Below are 24312 nucleotides of genomic sequence, written 5' to 3'. Positions count from 1 at the left end.
AGTTTCTACAATAAATGGAATGAAGGCCCGGATGTATTCTATTGAATTTTAAGGGAAGAGGTAACTTCTAAATCTTAGGGATCCTTAGGCACCTGACTTTTGGGTTGTGTTCTTCAGGCCTTTCAACTCCAACATTACTTTTTCTGTGCAAATGGGTGAACCGTACTAAACATTTTAAGAGAGATCGTACCAATTCTTTATATACTCTTTCAGAAAATAAAGGTAGTGAGAGCACTCCCCAGTTAATTCTCTGTTGCCAGCGTTACCCTAATACCAAAACCAGATAAAGACATTACAGGCAAAGAAAACTACATGTATCTCTCATATGAACAGACACAAAAATCTTCTACAAAGTTTTAACATGTCAAACACCCAGTAAAATATAAAAAGGATACTACCTTGTGACCAACTGGGATTTAGTCCAGAAAGGCACTTGAAAATCCATTATATTTCACTATAATAGAAAAAAACAATCACATCATTACCTCAATAGAGGTAGAATAAAACTGACAAAATTCAACAGCCACTCATGCAGGATGAATAGCCACTCATGCAGGATGAATACTCTTGGAAAACTAGGAACTTCCTCAGCCTGATTACTTCATACTTAATGGTGAAAGACCAAATGCTTTCCTACTAAAATTGGGAACAAGGCCAAGATGTCTGTCATCGCTTCTGTTCAACATTGTACTAGATGTACTAGTCCACACAATAAGGCAAACTAAAAAAAAGAAAGGGCATAATGATTAGAAAGGAAACAGTAAAGCTATCTTATTTATAAATTACATGGGTATCCGTAGGATATTCAAAGGGATCCATACAAAAAAACTACTAGAACTATTAAGTAAATATAGAAAGGTGTCAGGATTCAAGGTCAATATAAAAATTAATTGCATTTATATATACTCACAACAATCATACACTGATTTAAAGTACCATTTGCAATATCATCAAAAAATAAGAATACTAAGGATAAATTTAATAAAATATGTTCGACTGTTCCCTGAAAACTTGAAAATATTGCTGAATGAGATTAAAGAAGCTTTAAATTAATGGAGAGAGACATGCTCATGGACAGAAGAATCAATATTATCAGCATGTCAGTTCTTCTGAAACTGATCTAATTTAGTGCAATTTCAAAATCCTTGCAGTCTGTTTTGTAGAAATTGATAAACTGATCTTAAAATGTATATGGAAATGCAAAGGACCTAAAATAGGCAAAACAACATTGAAGAAGGACCATGGTGGAACAGTTGAATGAACTGATTTTGAGACTTAATTAGAAGCTACAGTAATCAAGGCAGTGTGGTACTGGAGTAAAAACTGACATACAGGACTTCCCTGGTGGTGCAGTGGTTAAGAATCCACCTGCCAATGCGGAGTACATGGGTTCGAGCCCTGGTCTGGGAAGATCCCACATGCCACGGAGCAACTAAACCCGTGCACCACAACTACTGAGCCTGCGCTCTAGAGCCCGCAAACCACAACTACTGAAGCCCGCATGCCACCACTACTGAAGCCCACGCACCTAGAGCCCGTGCTCCTCAATAAGAGAAGCCACCGCAATGAGAAGCTCACCCACCGCAATGAGAAGCTCACGCACCACAACGAAGAGTAGCCCCCGCTCGTTGCAACTAGAGAAAGGCTGCATGCAGCAACAAAGACCCAACACTGTCAAAAATAAATAAATTAATTAACTAATTTAAAAAAAAATGGACATACAGATAATGGAACACAATAAAAAGTCCAGAAGTAAATCGAATCACATATAGCCAACAGTTTTGACAAAGACTCCAAGGCAATTCAGTGGAACTGTTCCAAACTGGAACAGTTGGAAATCCATAAGAATAAAAAAATGAACCTCTTCCCTTACCTCACATCATAAAGAATAATTCATTTGAAATGTAACAAAGACCTAAAGCTATAAAACTTCTAGAAGATAACATATAAGAAAATCTTTGTTACCTTGGGTCAAGCAAAGATTTCTTAAGTAAGACAAAAAAGGCATGAACTATGTAAGAGAAAAACAAAAATGGATAAAGAAGAAAAAATGAATAAACTGCATCAAAATTAAAACTTAAGCTCTTCAAATGACATTTTTTCATGTAATTTTGTTTTTTTGTTTTAGTTTTATCATAGCTTTTTAAAATTGAAGTATAGTTGCTTTACAATATTGTGTTAGTTCAAATGACATTTTTAATAAAATCAAAAGGCAAGCCACAGACTGGTAGGAAACATTTCAAAACATATGTCTAATAAAGGACTTTATATGTAACATAAAGAGTTGTATTATAGGGACTTCCCTGATGGTCCAGTGGTTAAGACTCCACGCTCCCAACGCAGGGGGCCCTGGTTTGATCCCTGGTCAGGGAACTAGATCCCACATGCTGCAACTGAAGATCCTGCAAGCTGCAAGGAAGATCCCTTGTGCAGCAACTAAGACCCAGCACAGCCAAATAAAATAATAAATAAATATTAAAAAAGAACTCTGTTATACATATAAAAAACCCTTAGATAATAAGCAATCGAATAAATGGGCAAAAGATATGAACAGACCACCAAATAAGAGACAGAGATCAGCACTAATAAGCACCTGAAAAAATGCTAAATATCATTAATCGTTAGGGAAATGGAAATTAAAACTGCGATAAGATAGTACTCTAGACTACCTGAATTGCTAAAATTAAAAAGACTGACCAAACCAAATGTCGGCAAGGATACAGAGGGACTGGAGCTCCAATAAACTGCTGGATGGAGATGCAAAATAGTATAGCACTTTAGAAAAGTTTGGTAGTTTCTTAAAATGATATTCATGTACTTACCATATGACACCAGCAATTCCATTTTAGGTATTTACCCCAAAGAAATGAAAACATTTATCCACTCAAAGACTTGTTCACAGTATTCACAGCACTTCTATTCTCTGTGGGCACAAACCGGAAAGGACTGAAAAGCCTGCCTATTGGTAAATGGATAAAGAAATTGTGGTATATCCATATAATAGAATACCACTCAATAACAAAGAGGGAACTACTGATGAAACACTACAGGATGAATCTCAAAAGCCTTATGCTAAGTGAAAAAAGTCAGACACAAGACCGCACAAGTTTGAGTCCATTCCTAAGAAACTCTAGAAGAGGCAAAGATTTATTGACAGCAGATCAGTGGTTGCAGGGATCGCAGCGTGGGCCGTGGTACGGTACGGCACTAGTTTCACCACGAGACTGCGGCACAGCCCCCAACAGAATGCTTAACAAATTTCAGCTCTCCGGGCCACCATAGTTTCTGGAAATTCTGCACGTCCGTCTGTGTCAGGGCTCCTCCTAGTGGAATTGCAGTGTTTCTTCGAAGGCCACCTTGTCCAGTTCAGGTGGCTACTGCCCGCCCGGGGACACCTTCTCAGCCCTGCCCACCCACCTCTTCACCGGCCAGCTTCCTGTTTACTCTGGCCACAGTCCAAGCCAGTCGTGAGTCATAGAGTTTCCCTTTAACTTTTCCTTTTCGATTCCGACCACATTAAAAAAAAAAAAAGGCAGTTTCGATTCTCTCTGACACTGCCGGCTCCGCCCCCAAACAGCACATTGGAAGCCCGGCGTCGGGGCAGGGGCGGGGTAGGGAGGCTGCGGGTCCTCGAAGCCGTCGTGCGTTGCGCTCGTTCCGCGTCCGCACCGCGACGCCTCGTGGCCCGTGGGCGCTCTCGCAGCGGCCGTCTCCCCCTTTCCTTGCCTCGTCACAGCTCGGTCTCTTCCGAAGGTCTGGAGAGCGGAGGCACTCCCGTGGAGCCCGGGAAAACGGTGATGGAGCGGAGGCCACTGAGGAGGTCGCGGGGCCGCGGCGGCGCGCGCTTGGCGTCCGGGCTAGTCCCCGCGTCCCGGCCCGCGGAGCTGCGGGGTGCGAAGCTCTGGCTCTTCCCCAGCGCCGACCCGCTCCGCAGCGCGCTGTCCCGGAGGACCGAGGCGACGCGCCAGATGTGCTGCACGCGCGAACGCCTGGCTGTGCTGGAGCGCGGCGGCGCCGGCGTCGAGGTCCACCAGCTGCCGGCGGGGAGCGACGGCGCCAGGAAGCCGAGTGAGTGGGGCGGCGCAGCGCCGCTCGGCCCTCCCGCCGCGGGCTGGGTGTGTGAGTGCGGTGGGCTGCCGGGGTCGGCGCCTGCGGGTCGGAGTCGGGTCGGGGCCAGCAGGGACGCTTCTCTGCAGAGTGGCCCGACTTGTGGGTGTGCAGTCCTTCTCTCACCGCGAAGGACATTCAGAAGGGGACCCGACGCCGCAGCGGTCGGCGGAGGCCGCAGACGCGCTTCGGCCCGGGGGCTTTTCGCGCTTGGCTCGTGCAGCATCCCTGAGCTCTCCCCGCCCCGAGCCCGGTGGGCGTGGAGTTTGGCGGGGTGGTGGCGAGGAGTAGTCGGCTGCGTCCGCCGACCGCACGGAGGGTGTGTACCGGCAAGCATCTTAATCTCAGCCAGCCCTCCTCTGTCGTTGGTTTCTGTTCCAAGTGTGTTTCTCACTGACCCCTTTTTCGGTCCGCTCCTATTTGGAGTCTTTGGAGAACCTCTTTCGCGTTATCTTGTTCTCAGTGACGATGTTTGCAGGCATTTTAAAGAGTGCTTTCAGTTGCACTTCTCCGTGGTAAACTCTGTAGAGATTAGGTCCGGTGTCCGTAGCTCCCATTCTACAGGTGGGCGGGAAAGCAAATGGCCACACACTTAACTGAAAAATTTGCCCTTCTGTTGAGATATTTTACTTTTGTTCGTTTTACTTTTAACTTGAGCGGAGTCGAGGTTTTTTTTCTGTGGGTCATTCGCATTTCTTTTTGGTGAACTGCCTGTTCATTCATATCTTTGCCTGGCTTTTTAAAAAATTGAGTTGTCGGGCTTCCCTGGTGGCGCAGTGGTTGAGAGTCCGCCTGCCGACGCAGGGGACACGGGTTCGTGCCCCGGTCCGGGAGGATCCCATATGCCGCGGAGCGGCTGGGCCCGTGAGCCATGGCCGCTGAGCCTGCGCGTCCGGAGCCTGTGCTCCGCAACGCGAGAGGCCACAGCAGTGAGAGGCCCGCGTACCACAAAAAAAAAAAAAAAAGAAGAAAAATTGAGTTGTCATCTTTTTCGTATTTATTTCGAAGAGTTTTTGAATATTGAGTAGAGGAGCCTTTGTCGGTCATATATGTTGTAAAATTTTCCCCGACTTGCCTTTAGCTAAGGTTATTTTATTGTCTACTTCATCAGTCTTTTACGGAGGCTTATGTATTTGTGTTATGTTAGAAAGCTATTCACAATCCAATTTTCTTTTTTTAATGTTCTCATCTTTATACAAATTTTAAGATTTACTTTTAAACCTAAAATTTTGATACACTTGTAAATTATTTTGACTTAAGGAATGAAGTAGGGGGATCTAGATTGATTTGTTTCCCCAAACTGGCTAGCCAGATGTCCCAATACCTTTTTTTGAATAAAACCCTCCCTTTTTTCAACTGATTTGAAATGCTGGGTCTCTAAAAAACTTTAGTCTGTTGGGCGATTTCTTCTTTATTACCAAACTGTTTTGGTTCTCTTAGCATTTTTATTATGAAGTCGTTTGTGCTTTGATATTTTTACGTGAATAAACTTTTTTTCGTTAGAACTGAAAACTGAAACAGGGTCCCAAATCTATCCTACTTTTTTTTTTTTTGCGGTACGCGGGCCTCTCACTGCCGCGGCCCTCTCCCGTCGCGGAGCACAGGCTCCGGACGCGCAGGCTCAGCAGCCATGGCTCACGGGCCCAGCCGCTCCGCGGCACGTGGGATCCTCCCGGACCGGGGCACGAACCCGTGTCCCCTGCATCGGCAGGCGGACTCTCAACCACTGCGCCACCAGGGAAGCCCTATCCTACTTTTTGTGAACAACTTAAATAAGAGTAAATGGCATAGTGGACAATTTTAAATCTTTAACTTTTATAAAGGGCTAAATGTGCACTAATGTCAATAACAATTCTTTTAACAACATCCTTTTTAAAAATCGTCCCCCCAAACCAAATGTCTCCTTTTAAGAATATAGGCCTTGGCTTCTAGATGGAGCGTCAGGAGGGGGTTTATTATTGTTATTTGTTTTGTTTTTGGAAAGAGTGTATCTCAGAATACACAATATATTTACTTTTTAAATGAGTTGTGGGGGCTTCCCTGGTGGCGCAGTGGTTGGGAGTCCGCCTGCCGATGCAGGGGACACGGATTCGTGCCCCGATCTGGGAAGATCCCACATGCCACGGAGCGGCTGGGCACGTGAGCCATGGCCGCTGAGCCTGCGCGTCCGGAGGCTGTGCTCCGCAGCGGGAGAGGTCACAACAGTGAGAGGCCTGCGTACCAAAAAAAAAGAGTTGTGTTGCCCAAAAGTTAAGATATATTTTCTTACAGCCTTTTTCACTTCTAGCTCTTCAAATTTAGTTTCTCTTTCTGAACTTCTTGAACAGGAATCTAAAAGCAAACTTTTTCCAGGTGTTTTAAGTGTATTATGATGAAATGCATAATAATAGTGGGTAACAGAATGGTGACAGCTCCTGGTTGGATTTGCTCTGCAGAGTGCATTAAGTTAGGGAAAAAAATGAAGATACATTCCATGGACCAAGGAGCAGAGCACATGCTGGTTCTCTCCGCAGATGGAAAACCATTTGAGTACAACTACAGCATACAACATGCAAGGTAAGGAAGGTTTGTTCTTTTATTAAAAATTATTTAAATTTACTCAAAAGGCAATCATAATTTTTGTTGGAAGATGTTACTTTATATGATCCTTGTCGCCTGCTTTATACAGTGACACCTTAAGTAAATGATGAATTCTGGACAAGTGAATTCTATCAATGAACTAGAAATCAATTTATGTCTCCCATTGCCTGCACCATGTGTTGCTTTGGCATTTAAAGGAAGTGATCGCTTAGTCCACCTAGCCCCAAACTGGACTTGCACGTTCATTAACTCATTTAACCCTCATAATAATACTATAAGTTATATTTACAGAAATAGTTTTCAACCTTGGGAAAAAAATGAATTATCATGGAATGATTTGTGAGCCTTTTTACTAGTAGATCATGTGAATTAGAAGTTATTTTCCTCTTGTATTATTCCTGCATCATAAAATTATTGTTTGCAAAAGTGTCTTAGAATCACCTTACCACAGTTTTGTAATGCACATTGTTTTCTTTTTAAGCCACTAATTAAAGCATGTTATTATTATAATAATTTTAGATGTGCTGAATGTGAAGCAGTAAATTTAATGTTTTGAGCTTCAATCCTAATTAAGTACAGTTAATAATTCTTACATCAATGTTGTGACTTCCATTATGTGATCAATAGAAGACATTTTCTTTCATCAGGTTTCAGTGCATTTTACAAGAAAAAAATAATATAATTCAGATCACATGCGGAGATTATCATTCGCTTGCACTCTCAAAAGGTACTTTTCTGGAATATTAATTGTTTCTTAGAGGGAGCAAATGTGTGTGTGTATGGAACTAGTAGAATGTATGTGCTTCACTTTGTAAGAGGACAGAAGTATGGTTTTGAATGTGATATGGTCTAGAGCACTACTAAAGGAGATACAAAATTAGAATTCTTGAACCTATCAAATCTTCAAGTTTTCATAATTATTATTCCTACCTTTTCTTCTGTCAAATGACAAAACTAAAACAATTTGGTAACGAGTTTGATGTCCTTTATTTAAGGGAAAAGAACGCATGGATTGAGAGTGTATAGGGCTTCACAAGCAGTGGAACAGTCTTCCCGAGGGGTTTCGGGCAAGGGCGAGTTTAGTGTTAGAAGCCTCAACGCGGAAACCGGGCAATGACTGGCTAAGGCTGACATTTAGAAAGATCAAGGAACAAGGAAATAAGTGTAGAGCGCAGCGTAGACTTGGTGTTTGGGGATTGGCTGACTGCGTATGCTGTGTTTCTGGTCAAGCGGAGCATTTACAGGGGCGTGAAAGTTTGGTTTGGTGACGTGGAACCTGGGCTACCTCTTGGGCCTAGAGCTTTATTTCAGAAGTTCCCTGTTTTTTTATTTTCAAATATGAAACAGTGAAAATAATCCGAATAATCAAAATCTCCTCTCTGGAAGCAGGACCAGGCATGGTCCACCCTTTTCCAGAACTTTCTTGCCTTTTCCTAGTGCTCTTCTAGCTCCCATGATAGGGAGTTTATGACCAGTTTGCAGGCCTCTGACGTGTTTTAACATTACCTTTTGAATTCAGAGATTCTCCCCAGCCCTTTATTACTTCCTGTTTCTTAGCAGATACCATAATGGTAGGGAAGGGAAGTAGTGAATATGGAGTATTTCCTGAAGAAACTTGACCTAATTAAGACAGGAAGGCGATAGAGGGGGGAATTCAGGATCAAGGAAATGTTTTAAATACGTAGGACAGATATAAACTGAATGAAAGCTGGAATTCAAGGGAAGTAAGTAATCAAGTATTTGACCTGTACTGAAGGCCCTGTTAAGGTTTGAGTGTATAAACTTGTATTGCAAAAAACTGGTTGTTTGAGTTCATCCTTTTATGAACAGATCTTTCATTTTGAGTATCTACCATGTTGAGGTTGTGAAGATGAGACAGACACACTGTGCCTTCAAGAAGCCCAGGATCTAGGGATGTGGGGCGAAGGGGTTGTTCAGGGTTTGTACTTGGTAAATCACGATCTAGGAAGAATGAAAGTTGGGAAAGCGAGAAAGGGAACTACTGATCGTTCTCGGGGGTATCATAATATTCCTGGTGGCTGATAGGCATGTGATAATTACGTTTGAAGGAAAACCTCTGTCTCCCACCAGGTCCTGCTCAGTAAACGTTAAATCTCCGATATATTTTTTTTAGACTCCATTAGATACTGTCATCTCTATTAGATAACATCTAAGAACTTTTCTTTAAAAATATGATCCAATGTGTATAGGTATGACTGGTTCACTTTGCTGTACACCTGAAACTAACACAACATGGTGAGTCAGCTATCCTCCAATAAGAATTTTTAAAATAAATAAGTAAAATAAAAATATGTTCCATATATTCAATTAATGGAAGAAGATGCTCACTCTTTCAAAATACTGTGCTGCGGTTTTCAATGTATTTTTAAGGTATTTATTTGGCATCTTAAGGCACGTGGGAGAGGGAAAGAAAGAAAAGTAGTTTTAGGTTTTATTTTCCCAAATGTAGAATGTTTCTATCTTTCATGGGCCCATCCTGTGGGATTTATAACATAAGTGTTTCTTGAATTTGATTATAATATATTCAGATAGCTTTATTCTTTGTCCGTTCGGGCTGCTATAACAAAAATAGACGGGGTGGCTTAAACAGCAGAAATTTGTTTTTCACGGTTCTGGAGGTAGAAGTCCAAAATCAGGGTTCCAGCAGGTTCGGTGTCTAGTGAGGGCCAGTTTTCTAACAGGTGGAGAGGATGAGGGAGCTCTCTGGGGACCCATTTATGAGGGCGTTAACCCCATTCATGAGTGCCCCCCACCTTGCGATCTCATCTAATTCTAGTCACCGCCCAAAGGCCTCACCTCCTAATACCGTCACACTGAGGGTTAGGATTTCAACGTAGGAGTTTTGGGGGGACACAGACATTCAGTTCATAGCACTACCCTTTGAGGTAAGAGGTAGGGAATTGTAACTGTCATTGCTAAAGAGAAGGTTCTGGTTTTTCTGACCCAGACATGAGAGGATCTGGGCAGTCTTATCAGTTTGAATGGAGGAGATCATGATGGTGTAGTATGGATAGCACATAATGTCCTAGGGTGATGTCTGCTGCATTTTAAACTTAACTAAGACAAGCGTTTTCTCTGTTTACGTCAAGGTGGTGAACTTTTTGCGTGGGGACAGAACTCAGACGGCCAGCTTGGAGTTGGAAGAATATTTGACTCCGTCCCTACACCGCAGATCGTGGAGCACCTCTCAGGAGTCCCCTTGGTTCAGATTTCTGCAGGAGAAGCCCACAGCATGGCCTTATCCATGTCGGGAAACATTTACTCATGGGGAAGAAATGATTGTGGACAGCTGGGCCTGGGCCACACCGACAGTATGGAAACATATTTTCAAATTCATATTCTAAACAAATACATGTTTGTCATACAAGAGATGAATGTACCACAGACTTCCCTGGCAAAAATGATTCAGGTCCCCACTTTCATTAGCACTGATCTCCCCGGTTATCTCTCTGTCTTCAGGGCAGAATCGGTCTAAAGGACATGCACGTGCAGTGTGCAGGTCATGGCTGTAACTGAGATGTGTGTCAGGGCCAAGTGGGAAAAAGGGAAAGAGCGTCAGACTGGGGGTCAGCATACCTGGGCTGTGATTCCCACTTGAAGTTAACTAATTTCAGGGCCTACCCAAGTCACTTACTTTAGGTCTTATTTTCTTTTTCTGTAAAGTGATGAGTTTGGATGAAGTGACCTTCAAGGTACTTGTGCACCTAAATGTCTATTATTCCAATTACATTAGGACAAAAGGATACTAAAGTTCTATTTAGAAACTCACCTGTCCTAGTCTCATAAGATATTCATTACATCTGTACACACACACACGAAAACACAACAATTCGCATTACTGGGCTACCTCTGCAAAGCAGATGGCAATATTTCTGATTACCCCAAACACCTTGTTAGAGATTTCAGGTGTGGCAAACTCGGCTTCTTTATTAGCTGTGGTGATGTACACGTTCCCCCCAGAGTTACCGATCAGATAACTGCATTTCTGCCTCACATGGTCCAATGCTAGTTACTCAGGAGAACCCGTAAGTCAGTGTTAGAAAAATACTCAGAGGAGGAAAAGGAATAAAGGACAGTTGAACTTATTTTGCTGAATCTCTAAGTGCTTGGACAATAAAATAATCGTGAAAGAGAGAAGAGGTGGTGTAAGGGAAGGACAGTGTAGTAGAGACTTTGAAAGAAAAAAAGAAGCTTTATGTTCATTAAAAGGGTAATGCTAGATGGGACTTGGAAATATCAGGTATGCTTCAATGAAGGTTAATCAGGTCAGGTTCAAAAGAGAAGAATGGGCTCTGGGAAGTGAAAGTGACACTTTCACAGGTGAGGGCCCCCAACCGTGGCCCTTTGACCACTGCCCACCTCTGCTTTTAGACCTAAAGGTACCAACACAGAGCCTTTCTTGTCAGTGTGTTAGGAGCTGTTGTGATGGGCCTAGAGGAAGTGGTCTGGGTATTTTATCAGTAGGTGGAACTCCAGTGTGAAATTCACCATTTCCTTTGGGTCACTTGAACTCTTCTTTCCCTTGCCTAGATAAAGATTCTCCTTCCCTTATTGAAATGCTGGACAATCAGAAAGTTGAATTTCTCGCTTGTGGTGGCTCTCACACTGCCCTGCTAACAAAGGTGCGTTACCCTTGTCTCTCTGACTGTAACTCCAGGAGAGCACTTCGTAGTGGAGAAAGCACTAGAACCTGGAGATGTGGGCAGCTAGCGTTTCCCAGGGAAGAAAGGTCACCACTGCCCACATGCAGGACTGTCCTGATCACTGGGGAACTTTGCTTTGATGGTGATTTTACTGATTTTTCACTGACGCCTTTGCATCAGTGAGTGTTTACTTCTGTGTCATATTTCTCTAGAATCTGATATGAAGTTCCCTTTCTTTAGGGTGGGCTGGTGTTTACTTTTGGTGCTGGAAAGTATGGGCAACTCGGTCACAATTCAACACAGAATGAGTTAAGACCCTGTTTGGTAACTGGACTCGTTGGGAAGAGAGTGACCCAGATAGCATGTGGAAGGTAAGTTGTAAAGTGTCAATGAAAATTGGTAAGATATGCACATTAAATTTAGATAGGTAGTTTAATAAAATTTCCATCAAGTTTCTTTGATTGAAATAAAGGTATCAGACATTTTCAGATAGGTGAAGATGGTTAATTTTACATTATTAGACAATCATAATAAATATTTTACTATAGATATTTACTTTCATTGATTTTTTTTTTAATGTGAAAATATATTTACTTTCTGTTGGTCTTTTAGTGAAATACCTTTGTAACTGTTCGAATGCACTTTTATCTTAAAAAAAAAAAGTTATCATTTATTTGGAAAAAAATGAACAAACATGAGTTAGAAAGGTTTATCCATTGATATCATCACTCCATCTCTGCATTAACCAAAGGAACATTGTCACCACTTTGGATTTTTCATAACATACATTCCTCCGAGTAGCATGTGTTACAGAAGGAGTCCTCACCTTAGAAATGTCTTACTGCAAACCAGGCAGTACCCCCACTAACACAGGAGAATTCACTGGAAAGACACAAGACTCACTGAAAGCTGCTACACTGATGGTCACTTTTATTACAAGAGGAGGATACAAGTTAGAACCAGTCAAAGGAAGAGGTGCATAATACAGAGTCTAGAAGGGGTCCAAATGAGGAGCTTCTGGTGTCCACTCCCCTTGGAGCCATGGGCCGTGTTACCTCCTCCCAGCCTGATACATGACTGAAGAATATTGCCAACCAGGGAAGCTTACCCAAGTCCAGGGTTGTTATTGGGGTTTCATTGCTTAGTCATGATTGATTGAATTATTGCCCATGTGGTTGAACTCAGCCTCCAGCCTCTGTGTATCGAGAGGTTGGGCTTACATACAGCTGGAGGGGCTTCCATGAGCCACCTGGATAAACTATTAGGTGTGGTCTTAGGGGCGGGCCTACCATGAATAACAGAGACACTCCTATCACTTGGAAAATTCTAAGGGTTTAGACATTACCTCCCAGGAAGTGAGGACAAAAGCCAGACCTCGGAGTAAGGCCAGATTCTTTCCTTATACATCTGTATAGTAGGAGAGGCCATCAGGCAAATCAGTAAGAAAATCAGCATGATAAAGGTCTTTGGGAGCTCAGGGAGGATCACCTAATGCTGTCTTCTAGGATGGGGAGGGGAGGGACTCAGAGATGGCTTCCAGAAGGTGGTGACTCAAGCCAAGGCCTGAAGAAGGCGTAGAAGGCAAGAGGTGGTGCTTGTTCTGACGAAGGGAACGTCCTTTGCCAGGGTGCAGCATCATGGCCTTCGGCACGCTTAGGGGTTCCACGATCATCTCAGCCACCCATGAGTGGTTTCTTAGTTTCTGGGTGGCTCATGTCATCCACTGGAAGTTGCTTAGCTGTTTCTCTGACTGAGTGGCACAATCTCTTCAGTTTACCGGATGACTGCATACTCTAATCATTGTGGATGATTGAGGATTGACCATATGTGCTTTCATTTAATAGGCAGCACACACTGGCCTATGTTTCTGATTTGGGGAAGGTCTTTTCTTTTGGTTCTGGAAAAGAAGGACAACTGGGGAACGGTGGAACACATAATCAGCTGATACCATGTCCCATGAAATTGTCATCAAAGCAAGAACTCACATTTGGTAAGTTCTTCAGGAGCACAGGATTCGGCATGAATACCTTGGTTGAGAAACTGATTGTTCTAAGTGTGTAATGTGGGCAAGAAAAGAAATGTCTGAGTGTGAAGGAGGTTTTCTAAACATTGCTTTCATTCGTTTACTTGTAACCAGCGTAACACAGCCAATCTAATTTATCAAGTGGAAATAACCATTAGTTTTCCCTTAGCCCTTCAGGTTAAGATTAATGTGGATTTAAAACGATACAACATAAAATAGACTATATGGGTTCAGAGGCCTATGCGGCCTCTGATTCCAGTTTTCAAGGGACCTATTAATTCCATAGTGATTGTTCTTCTTACCTGATTAAATTGACTCATAATCATATAAAACCCTCAGAATGATGAGCAGCTGACATATGCCAGGCAGTGTAAACTGTGCCTAGCTCACCGGCCCTTAAACAGTTCCAGGAGATGTGTACTCTCAGTCGTCTTCTGCTGGAGGGTGCAGAGACTTGGAGGGCAGAAGGTTAGCCCGGGAAGGGTTGTGGCTGGACACGTGAACTGTGCCCTGTGTAACTTCAGAGCCTTCGCTCTGAAACGTTCCACTGTAGAAGTGCCTCGGAGCCCTTGGGTCACTTGTTTCTGAAAGCTTAGTGGTGACCGGAAGTACCAGAATTCTCTCAGTTCTTCTGGGGAAATGAACAGTCGGGTTACTTCCTTAAGCAGATCAAGTATTATATCTGATTTCTTATAACCACTTGCATAGGCTTTTGAAGTACTTACATCCTTCACAGCCAGTAGTCGTTGATTAAATCTTGAGTTGTAGAATAATAAATAGGGTTTTTAGTAAGAGGCGCTGAATTAAACCAGGGAACAGCTAACTAGTCAAGTATTTGTTTGACTGTGTTGTATATATAAGCATTTATGTTAATTATGTGTGTTAAACCGATAGCACGTTGCCGACCTTGCGAATCATCTATGTTTGCTAACTAGACTTTACTCTGAAGTAGATGTGTATTTCTGCTTTATCGGTAGGAAATGTACTGAGTCTTTGTCTGTCAGAAAGGTAAAAGGACTCAGTTTAAGAAGAATCTAAAATTATTTAGGCTGAATGTGTATATTTGTATCAGATGAGTTTCTAAACTCTTATTTTTTGTAAATCCCTTTCAGAAAGCCATACCTCAGAAAAGGAGTTAATAATGATTGCTGGAGGAGATCAAAGCATTTTGCTTTGGGTGGAAAAAGAGGTAAATAAAAATAGATCTCTAGAAGTTTTATAACTTGGTATTTTAAGCAAAACAGAAGGTTCTAGAATCTAGATTTGGTGAATTCCAAAATCATCAGGTTACTAGGCTGAGTTTGGGGAATGGTTAGACGTTATCGATCCTTTATTGTCTAAACTACATACGTATTTACTCGCAAAAGTCAGCAGATATGCCCTTAGTGTATGTCAAATACGTGTGATTTCCTTAGACTCTGCTTACCTTTCGGGAGGCTCCTTGCCAAGAGCATCTTGGTCAGGGTGCTCGTGAACCAACAGGTTGATATTCTGAAGTGACTTTGCCAGCCAATACTAAAAAAGACCCGAGGTTTATAGTCTTGTGAATAATCAGTCCGTAACCTCCATATCCTACTCCACCAAGGCAACTGAGTTCCTGCTACTTCTATACCCAGTCCTTTTAGGACCTCTCCACTCAAAGCTGTCTGATGTTCAGTTTAATCTGATCATACCCGTATAAAGTGTTCAGTGTTGGGGCATTCAGAGAAACTTACTTTGGATCTAAGCACCCTTGGACAAGAAATTGGCAACCAAACAAATGATGGATTGTTCCTCGGTAGAATCTTACTGTATGATTTTTGCAGAGCTATGTTATCCATGCTTAGTATTACTCTCTATCCCTAGAACGTGCCTAAGAGTTGCATGCCTATTTCTGTGGTGTCTAAGTTACTGTATTTTACTATTTTGTTTGTTTACAGAATCCCTATGTTAATCTGAGGAGGAGAATTCCTACCTTGAATGAAGGCACTGTAAAGAGATGGATTGCTGATGTGGGTACTAAACAGTGGCAGAATACAAAAAGGTGCACCCTGAGTGTCTGTCTGCTCATATAGCTCTCTAAAGCAGTGTTTCCCCAACTGGTTCTGCACAATACAGAGATGTGAGATTTTGTGGTCCACTAGTGGTCCATTAGTCAGAGATCTGCAGAGAAACAGAACCAATAGGGTGTGTTTGAGGGTGGTGGGGAGAGATTTTAAGGAATTGGCTCATGCAGTTGTAGGGGATGGCAAGTACACAATCTCTGAGGCAGGGCAGCAGGCTGGAGACCCAGGGAAGAGTTGATATTGCAGCTTGAGTCTCAAGGCAGTCTGGAGGCAGAATTCCCTCTTCCTCTGGAGACCTTAGACTTTTTCTCTTAAGGCCTTCAACTGATTGGATGAGGCCCACCCACATTATGGAGGGTAATCTGCTTTTCTCACAGTCTTCTGATTTGAATGTTAATCTCATCTAAAAAATACCTTCATAGCAACATCTAGATTGGTGTGTGATCAAATCTCTGGGTACCATGGCCTAGCCAAGTTGACACATACAATTTAGCATGTAAGCTCCATGGGGTCGTCTTTCTTTATTGCAGGACTTCTCTGGGCCTTTGATATGTTTAATTGTGATACTGAGCAGGAAATATAGTCTACAGTTTCTCAACCCTCGTTGACTTTAGAGCCTCTTGTTTGTTGAGCTGTTATTCACAGCTGAACAGCTTAGGCAACCTTACTCTCAATGATAGAACTCCTACCGTCTGTACAAATTATACTCATTTATACAGGCATTTCCTTTTAGAGACATTTTTAGGTATGGCTTCCTAATTCTGGAAAGTAGTTATACCAAATAGCTGCATCGGGCAGAGCACAAATGGTCAAGAGCTATTGGTGCAGGTACTTCTATGACACAACTGAACATACATCCCCACCTTTCATTTCTGGTAATTTCTTTTGTTTCTACTCCAGTGGAATAGAAATAAGTAGGGCTTGGAAAGCTGGGTGGGTTGGGAGTGTTTTATTTGTCCAAGAAGATATCCTAGGTCAAGCCTTATCCTCTTCCCCTCTGGCTTCTCTGAGTACATATCTTTTTATTTCCCATGTTTGCCTCTGAAACTTTGAGATTTCGCAAATGAGACTTTCAGATGCCCATGGCCATATGCAGATAAATTGGAGATGGAGGGAGGAGTTTGAAGGACAATTTATCATGTCTCCTGCTACAAGGAGGCATATTCTGATTTGTTTTAACCACCATCTTATTCCTAATATAGGGAAATCAGAGAGATATTTTCATCTCCTGCATGTCTGGCTGGAAGTTTTTTAAGGGAAAGGTAATATATATAATAACTTTAAAATTCTGTTGAAAACACTATGTATAGATAGCATGGTGACTATGTTAATAATACTGTATTGTATGTTTGAAAGTTGCTGAGAGAATAGATCTTACAAGTTCTCATCACAAGAAAAAAAAATGTGTAAGTGTGTGTGGTGATGAATATTAACTAGACTTGTGATCATTTCACAGTATATGCTATACATATATCAGTGCATTATGTTGTACACACCTGAAACTAATATAATAAACTGTGATAGATGGTAAAGAAAATGGTTTGAGGGTAAAATAATTATGTATGTCTTTATCTCTTTTTAAAAAGTACCTTTTTTTTCCTACAAAAGCACATATATGCTTGCTGTAGAAAATGTCAAAAAAAAAAGACATGAAACAAAAGGAAAATGGAAATCAGCCAAAATTCACCACTTAAGCGTAATAGCTAGTGTTTGTATAAATATTTTTTATGCAAATCTGTAGTTTTACAAAAAAGGGGATTATATTGTTTTATACATTTCTTCACACTGAATACATTTGCCCATTTTTCCATTTTATTCCATTTTTACATTATTCAGTATTTCCCCATAGCATCATTTTAATGGTTGCATGGTATTCCATGGGAAGGGCGTACCTTAATTTATTTACTTCCTTATTACTAGATACTAAGGCTTCTTTGAATTTTTAAGCATTATGAAAGAATGACTTTATACTTCTTTTCCTAAATATTGGTATAATATTTATTTAAAAGAACTTTTTCTGTTTTCAGACACTAAATATATGTATTATTTCACAAAGAATGGGTCTATTTTTAGACAATATATTCAGTCCAGTATAAATGTAATTCTTGAGTTAAGATAGACATTTCATTAGTAATTTTCTCTTTGATTACTAAAAATTTACTGCTCTGAAACCCCTTTTTTGGTCCCTGCTTGTAGTTCATGTAACTGGAAAACAAGAAATACCTTTACCTTTTTCCTGTGGCTATTTTTTTTTTTGTACTGGAAAATAAATATTTATTGATTACTCATTTAAGATAAGACAGTATCTGATGTAAAGTCCGATAGCGTACGTATAGTTAATGCAGCCTTGATATTTTTTGACATTTCAGAAATAATCACATTTTGTCAACTATATTTTCAATTGTGTTTGTATTCAGTCAAATTTTTATAGTTATTGAAAAGGTGGGAAAAAAGTAATTTTATTAAAATGAAGCAAGCTTGAGAAGAAACTTTTCATCTGGATAAATAATCTAATAAAATATTTAATTTTGAAGTGTCCGTTTTCATTTACTTATTCATCCATTTTTCATTTACCTTCCTTCCACAGAATAGCTGAAGAAACAATGTCTCTTCAATTGGACTTAAATGCAGCAAGGGACACCTTTAAGGAGTTAACCCAAAAGGACTGGATTACTAACACGGTGGTATTCTTCAGATTGTTACTTGGAAAAAGAGAATACACTGGAACATTTTTATAAGAACTCAAAATTTCAGAAGAAATATCTTGTTTTCAGATACTCTTTGAGACCCTGTGGCATATACAGATTAAGTTAAACTCAGCTACCATTCAGGAGTTTCCCCACTTAGGGTGAAATAGCTGGTAGAGGAGGCACTTAGGTTACGAATAATCTAACTGGTTCATCGGTGCCCACACACACATACACGTGTATGTACAGGCACTCCCCTAGAGGGAATGTTTTCAATTTAGGGCTTTAGGAAGATGATTAAAATATTTGTGAGACTGGTACACTAGAATAAGAACAACATTTTATTTGCAGTTATTTTAAACATAAGTATAGAAACGAAAACACTTTTTCTGATATGAATGTCCCCCTCACCAAGGACTGCCTGGTCTGCACTTCCTTTTCTGTAGGTTCTAGAGTATTCTTGTTCTTTCTGGGATTGTTGCTTCTTCGTTTCAGCACTGTTACTACTATCTTTAGGCTTCCCTCTTGGGGATGCTTCAGGCATGCTTCCTTTATGAATGTAGCCTTTCCTAATGTAGCTTTTATTAATTTATTTCCCTGTTCTACTGTACTGATTGATCTAGGGGTGGTACTGTCTATGTTCTCTCAATCTGTTTCTTTCTGGGTCTCTGGCTCGTTTTTGCGCGCACTCTCTCTCCCTCCCTCCCTCCCTCCTCCTCCTTCACTTCTCTTGGCTCCCCCCACCCCCATCTGGTCTTTCCTTCTGCTTCTGTGGCTCTTATTCTTTCCCTCTCTCTGTCTCGTGCTTGTTCTCTTCCTGCTCTCAGCTCCCTCACCTGGTCTCTTGCTCTGTCACACTCAGCATTCTGTATCTTAGCCTCAGGGTCTCTCTCGCGCACTCTTTTCTCAAGGGAAGATGGAAAATTTAACTATGTTAACTTTGGCAGAACCGTTGCCCAATGAGGAGTCTGATGTAAAATGGATCCCTAATTATGCACCTTTATCAGGACTCTGCAGCAGTTAGTAGAAAGATCACCAAGAATAGAAAGCCATGTCTGCATCTGTGAAGGAAAGAGGTGGGACCAGTTCATCACTAAGGCTAATTATACCTTAGTTGTGCCAGAACAGTATCATATACAGTGCAAGCAACATAATCATAGAGCAGTCTCCCAGTGGTTCAGATGGGACAGTTGGATCAGAAGACCTGTAATGTTTCTGTTTTGAGATTTCTGTGACATGGACTCACAGACTTGGCCTTCCTTCATTTATTCAGCAAATATTTGAATACTGCTATGCGTAGGGAACTGTGGTGAGACCCCTGTCTTTAGAGGCTCCTGGTTTACTGAAGGAGACGGATACCTATGTGCAGGTGTCAGTTGTCTTCCCTAGTTCCAGCTTAGAACATACTGGGTGTTTAATAAATATTTTTAGATGAATGAATTGATTCATTACCTGGGCAGTGAACGGTCAGCTCTGTTTAGAGTTCTCAAAACAAGGTGCCCAGGGGGAGGGGAGTTTACCGGGTACCTACAGGGGAAGGACATCCCAGGCAGTCAGGAAGGTGTGCACCAAGGCACAAGATGTGAAACAGTATAACTGGCTTGAGAGCGGTACGGTGGTTCTAAAGGGCTGGGAGGTTTGGGGTTGTGGATGGTGAAGAGCCCAGAGGAAGGAGGGGGGCACGTGCAGCCGTCAGTTGTACATATGACTCTGAAGACTGAACCTCGTGGTGGGAGCCCAATAGAATGTTTTGATGTGAAAATAGATAATTGTAAGATTTTGTCCATTTAGAGATATCATTTAGCTAGTATCTCATAATTTAGTGATTGGGTTTGAGCTTTGGAGTCAGAAAGATCCAGGAGAGATTCTCACTTAGCTCTGTGACCTGACCCTCAGCAGGTTAATTTCCCTAACATGAGGAGTTCTCATTTATGAATCGGGGTTAATAATAGCATCTATGTTACAGAGAAACAACAAGGATAAATGAACTTATATATGTGAATTACTTAGCACAGTCTCTGACAAATAATAAGAACCCTGTAAACACTAGATTATCTTCTTAACGGGCTTTTAGGCAAATTATTACCATTATCTGAGCCCACGGAACACATAAACGTTCAGAATTCCATTTGAATTTTTCTTCAACACGTGCATTCTGAATTGGGGAAACTAAGAAGATTGGAAGGGCTAGAAACTAGAGTTTGGTGGAGAGAGTTTGTGATGAGACAGGTGATTCTGTGAGAAGGTAACAGGAAACCATGCGGATTTTCGTTGTTTTTGTTTGTTTTTTATTTTTGTTTTGCTTTGGGAGATTCTGACACATCCTCTTTAAAAAATGAGGTGTGCTAGTGGAACTGGAGGGAAGAATGTGGACCATCATTGGGAGGGCTGCCTTTTAGTTCTGACTCCATCCAATATAATCTCGCACATGTGATTTCTTCTTGATCTCCTTCATGAGCCCCAACAATTGGACGGAGAGGATACTTGTCACACGTTTACACACCTAGGTATCGGGGAAGCTAGATGAGATGGGTTGTGAACATGGCTTTTAGAGAGACCAAGTGATGGCTCCAATTTCATGGTGGGATGAAACTCCGGGTTCCACACTTTATTTTATTACAGTAATTGCTGTGTTCTGAATGTCTTTTCCTGGATCCTTTTCGGCCACAGATAACCACATGTCTCAGGGATACTCTGTTGAAAAATCTTCCGTTTCATTCTCCACATCAAGAAGCTTTAGGAGTTTTCTTCCTTCTCCCAGAATGCCCTGTGATGTATGATTATAACAACTGGGAGAGCCTGGTGGTCCCTTTTGCAGAGGTTCTTTATAAAATGCGTGGCCAGTCGTCGGAGGTTCTGGGTAAGATTGATGGTTTACGTTTGAAAATACGTGACTGTCTTCTCAATGGAAACACATGCCTCGTGGAGTTAGGGCAAAACTTAGGTGATTGTGAACACATTCGTGGTTTTTAGTTCCTAGTCTTAGCATATTCTAACGTGCTGCAATAATTACTGTGTTCGTCCAAGGTGGATTGTTCTAGTCCCTCTTCAGCGTTCTTGTAATGACACCTGTGTGGCTTGGTCATGAGGTCCTTTGCCCCCTACCTTTCATCATGAAGAACTTCATACACAGACGTTGAAAGACTAGTACACTGAATCCCAGATGCTCTCTACCTGAGAGTCAACAGCAGTTAACATGTTGCCGTGTGTGTACGGGTTACATTTGATGTACAGATTACATTTTATTTTTGCCGAACTATTTGGAAGTGAGTTGGAGATATCGTCCAGGACATTTTACCCGTAATACTCAGCATGCATCTCCTAAGGAGATGGAATCCTGTATTACCTCAACATTGTTACCACAGCTAATAAGATTAGCCGTGATTCCATCATATTACCTCACATCTAGGCCATATTCAGATTTCTGCACTTGTCCCGAAAAGTATTGTACAGGCTTTTTTTTTTTTTTTTTTAAAGAGCGTGCGTCAGTAGTCCTGTTCAGTGTCTCACATCTAGATTTGTCTGATTGTTTCCTCCTGTCCCTGTATTTCCAGTACACTGGAAATGAGGTCTAGGGGCTTGATTTTATTCTAATGAGGTTTTTGACACAAATAGCGTATTCAGCCCAAGAAGGTCCATTCTTTCTTACGTTTTGTCACGTTGTAAGCGATGAAAAGCTGGTTTAAAGCATTTTTCTTTTATACAATGCGGAAAGATGGTTTTTAAGAGTTAAAAACTCATGCTGAGAGGGCAAAATAGAGTCGTGTAATCACAAATAGTTCTCAATCTGGTTTTTAATACTGTATGCTATTTCCTCTGGGCAAAAAATGTGACTGATTAATTTTGTCTAGTTATTTTTTTCCCCCCAACAAATTAATTAGATCAGATTTGTGGCTCTCTTACTGTCAAGGCATTTTTTTGAGAACATTAAATTCTACACTTTGAATTCCGATTGTATTTACTGAAAAAATTATTACAAATGTGTCTTTATAACTACAATATATATGAAAATATTCTACCAGTTTCAGAAAATATTATTACAAATGTGTCTTTATAACTACAATATATATGAAAATATTCTACCAGTTTCAGAAAATATTGACTACTTTTTACCTTTAAGAATCCAAGAAATATTACATGCTGACAGTTACTTACCTTCGTATCCCTCAGAGGAATATTGGGCATCTCTGCAAGAATCTGCTTTCATCAGACTGGTGCAGATGTTTAAAACAGCCGTCATTGCTCAACTGAATTATTGGGCTGGAACTACTGAGAATAACTATCACATTAAAACTCTCCTAGAAATGTTGAAAAAGCTGCACAGGGTAAGTGCTGGTTTAGAAACCCATATATCTTTATTTTGCAATAAAAATTCCCTTGGTTTCACCTGGCTTGAAACTTAAGCAGACTCTTATGAAACATGAGGTTGGTACTGTTATTTTTAAAATGTTGTTTTTTGTGAATTAAGTCATGCATATAAAGGAGTGTGTCTAGTATCTGTATACAGTTTAAAGAAAAGTAGTAAAACAGACATCAGTGTAACTACCACCCATGTTAAAAAAGAAAACATTTCTAGTGCTTTAGAGATGCCTGTGTGTCTCTCACAGATTATACACCCTCACCTCGCGGAGGTAGCCAGGATCCTGGATTTTCAGTTAACCATTCACTTACGCTTCTTTATTTTTTTATAACCATAAGTATCTCTTGACACTATGCTGTTTCCAAAATTTCATGTGAATCAAATACATGCTGCTTACATGTTTTGTTTTTTTAGACTCATCCAGATTAATACTTAGGTCTGTACTTCATTTTCACTTCTGTATCATAGTCCATAGCGTGACTCTACCAGAATTATCCATTCCAGTATTGATGGATATACAGTATGTGCTATTTGCAATTCTTTTTTGGGGGGAGGGTTCCCCTATGAGAAAACATGCTACTGTCAACATTTTTGTACTTATCTCTTGGTGTCCATGTGTTCAGAGTTAGTTTTTAGTTTCCATCCCTAATTCTGGAATTGATAGGTTGGAGGATATGCCTGTGTTGTTCTTTATGGGTAGTGACAAACTGTCTTCCAAAGTGGTTGGACCAATTTAAATCCTCTCCAGGAAATGATGAGAATTCTGTTGCCCCATGTCTGACTTTAAAATTTGGAAAATAGTTTTAGTGCCATATTGAAATCGTGCCAAATTATGAGTTTATTGATTGATTGATTGCCGAGTTGGGTCTTTGTTGCTGCGCGCGGGCTTTCTCTAGTTGCAGCGAGCAGGGGTTACTCTTCGCCACAGTGCGTGGGCTTCTCTCTGCGGTGGCTTCTCTTGTTGCAGAACACGAGCTCAGTAGTTGTGGCTCGTGGGCTCAGTAGTTGTGGCTCACGGGCTCTAGAGCACAGGCTCAATAGTCGTGGCGCACGGGCTTAGCTGCTCCGCGGCATGTGGGATCTTCCCGGACCAGGGCTTGAACCCGTGTCCCCTGAATTGGCAGGTGGATTCTTAACCACTGCGCCACGAGGGAAGCCCCAAATTATGATTTTAATTGTATTTCCCTGGTTCTAATGCATTAGAGCATATTTTCATGTTTATAATTGCAGTACTTGTTTCCTCTTCTATAGAATACCTGTCCTTTTGCTCAATTTAAATGTATTGTTTAATTTTTTCTTATTGGTTATAGGAGTACTTTTTAGTTTGGGTACTAGTCCTTTGTCAGTTATATGTGTTGCAAATATCAAGTCCCAGTTTATAGCTTGTCTTGGTGGTTTTTGATGAACTCACTTCTTTTTTTTTTTTTAACTTGTTGGCCACACCCCTCAGCGTGTGGGATCTTAGTGCCCCGACCAGGGATTGAACTTGAGCCCCCTGCATTGGAAGCGGGAAGTCTTAACCCCTGGACCGCCAGGGAAGTCCGAAACTCAGGTTCTTAATTTTAATGTAGATAAAATTTGGGGACTTCCCTGGCGGTCCAGGGGTTAAAACTCCCCGCTGCCAATGCAGGGGGCACGGGTTCGATCCCCAGTCAGGGAACTAAGATTACGCATGCCACACGGCATGGCCAAAAAAAAAAAAAAAAAAATTTTGTCAGTCTATTCCTTTATGATCTTTACTCCATGTGTTTCGTTTTAAACTTTTTTTTTCCTTCAGGGTTTTAAATTGTTACCCGGATCAGGGATCTGGAGGGCTTCTTTTTGGAAAGGACCAGATGGTAAATAT

The 24312-nt window shown here is 41.2% G+C and overlaps 1 protein-coding gene across 4 annotated transcripts in view; it reads left to right on the top strand.

Moving 5' to 3' along the window:
- The window catches only part of HERC5 (HECT and RLD domain containing E3 ubiquitin protein ligase 5), a 53743-nt gene that overhangs the window by 7620 nt on the left and 21811 nt on the right, over nucleotides 1–24312 (top strand). For 3 of the 4 annotated variants that reach the window (XM_032632260.1, XM_032632259.1, XM_032632261.1), the window contains 13 exons: nucleotides 3754–4068; nucleotides 6543–6663; nucleotides 7335–7414; nucleotides 9798–10019; nucleotides 11239–11330; nucleotides 11592–11722; nucleotides 13196–13341; nucleotides 14487–14563; nucleotides 15294–15397; nucleotides 16622–16681; nucleotides 18007–18100; nucleotides 20777–20966; nucleotides 22277–22431. In XM_032632260.1, the coding sequence (XP_032488151.1) occupies nucleotides 3754–4068; nucleotides 6543–6663; nucleotides 7335–7414; nucleotides 9798–10019; nucleotides 11239–11330; nucleotides 11592–11722; nucleotides 13196–13341; nucleotides 14487–14563; nucleotides 15294–15397; nucleotides 16622–16681; nucleotides 18007–18100; nucleotides 20777–20966; nucleotides 22277–22431 (1787 nt within the window). Of the gene's footprint in view, nucleotides 1–3368; nucleotides 3468–3753; nucleotides 4069–6542; nucleotides 6664–7334; nucleotides 7415–9797; nucleotides 10020–11238; nucleotides 11331–11591; nucleotides 11723–13195; nucleotides 13342–14486; nucleotides 14564–15293; nucleotides 15398–16621; nucleotides 16682–18006; nucleotides 18101–20776; nucleotides 20967–22276; nucleotides 22432–24312 lie in introns of those variants that run through there. The other variant, XM_032632262.1, reaches the window with a different exon arrangement.

This window comes from Phocoena sinus, chromosome 5 (genome assembly GCF_008692025.1).
Source record: "Phocoena sinus isolate mPhoSin1 chromosome 5, mPhoSin1.pri, whole genome shotgun sequence".
Lineage (NCBI taxonomy): Eukaryota > Metazoa > Chordata > Mammalia > Artiodactyla > Phocoenidae > Phocoena > Phocoena sinus.
The sequence above is the reverse complement of the archived record's forward strand: the minus strand, read 5'-3'. Positions and strand labels throughout refer to the sequence as shown.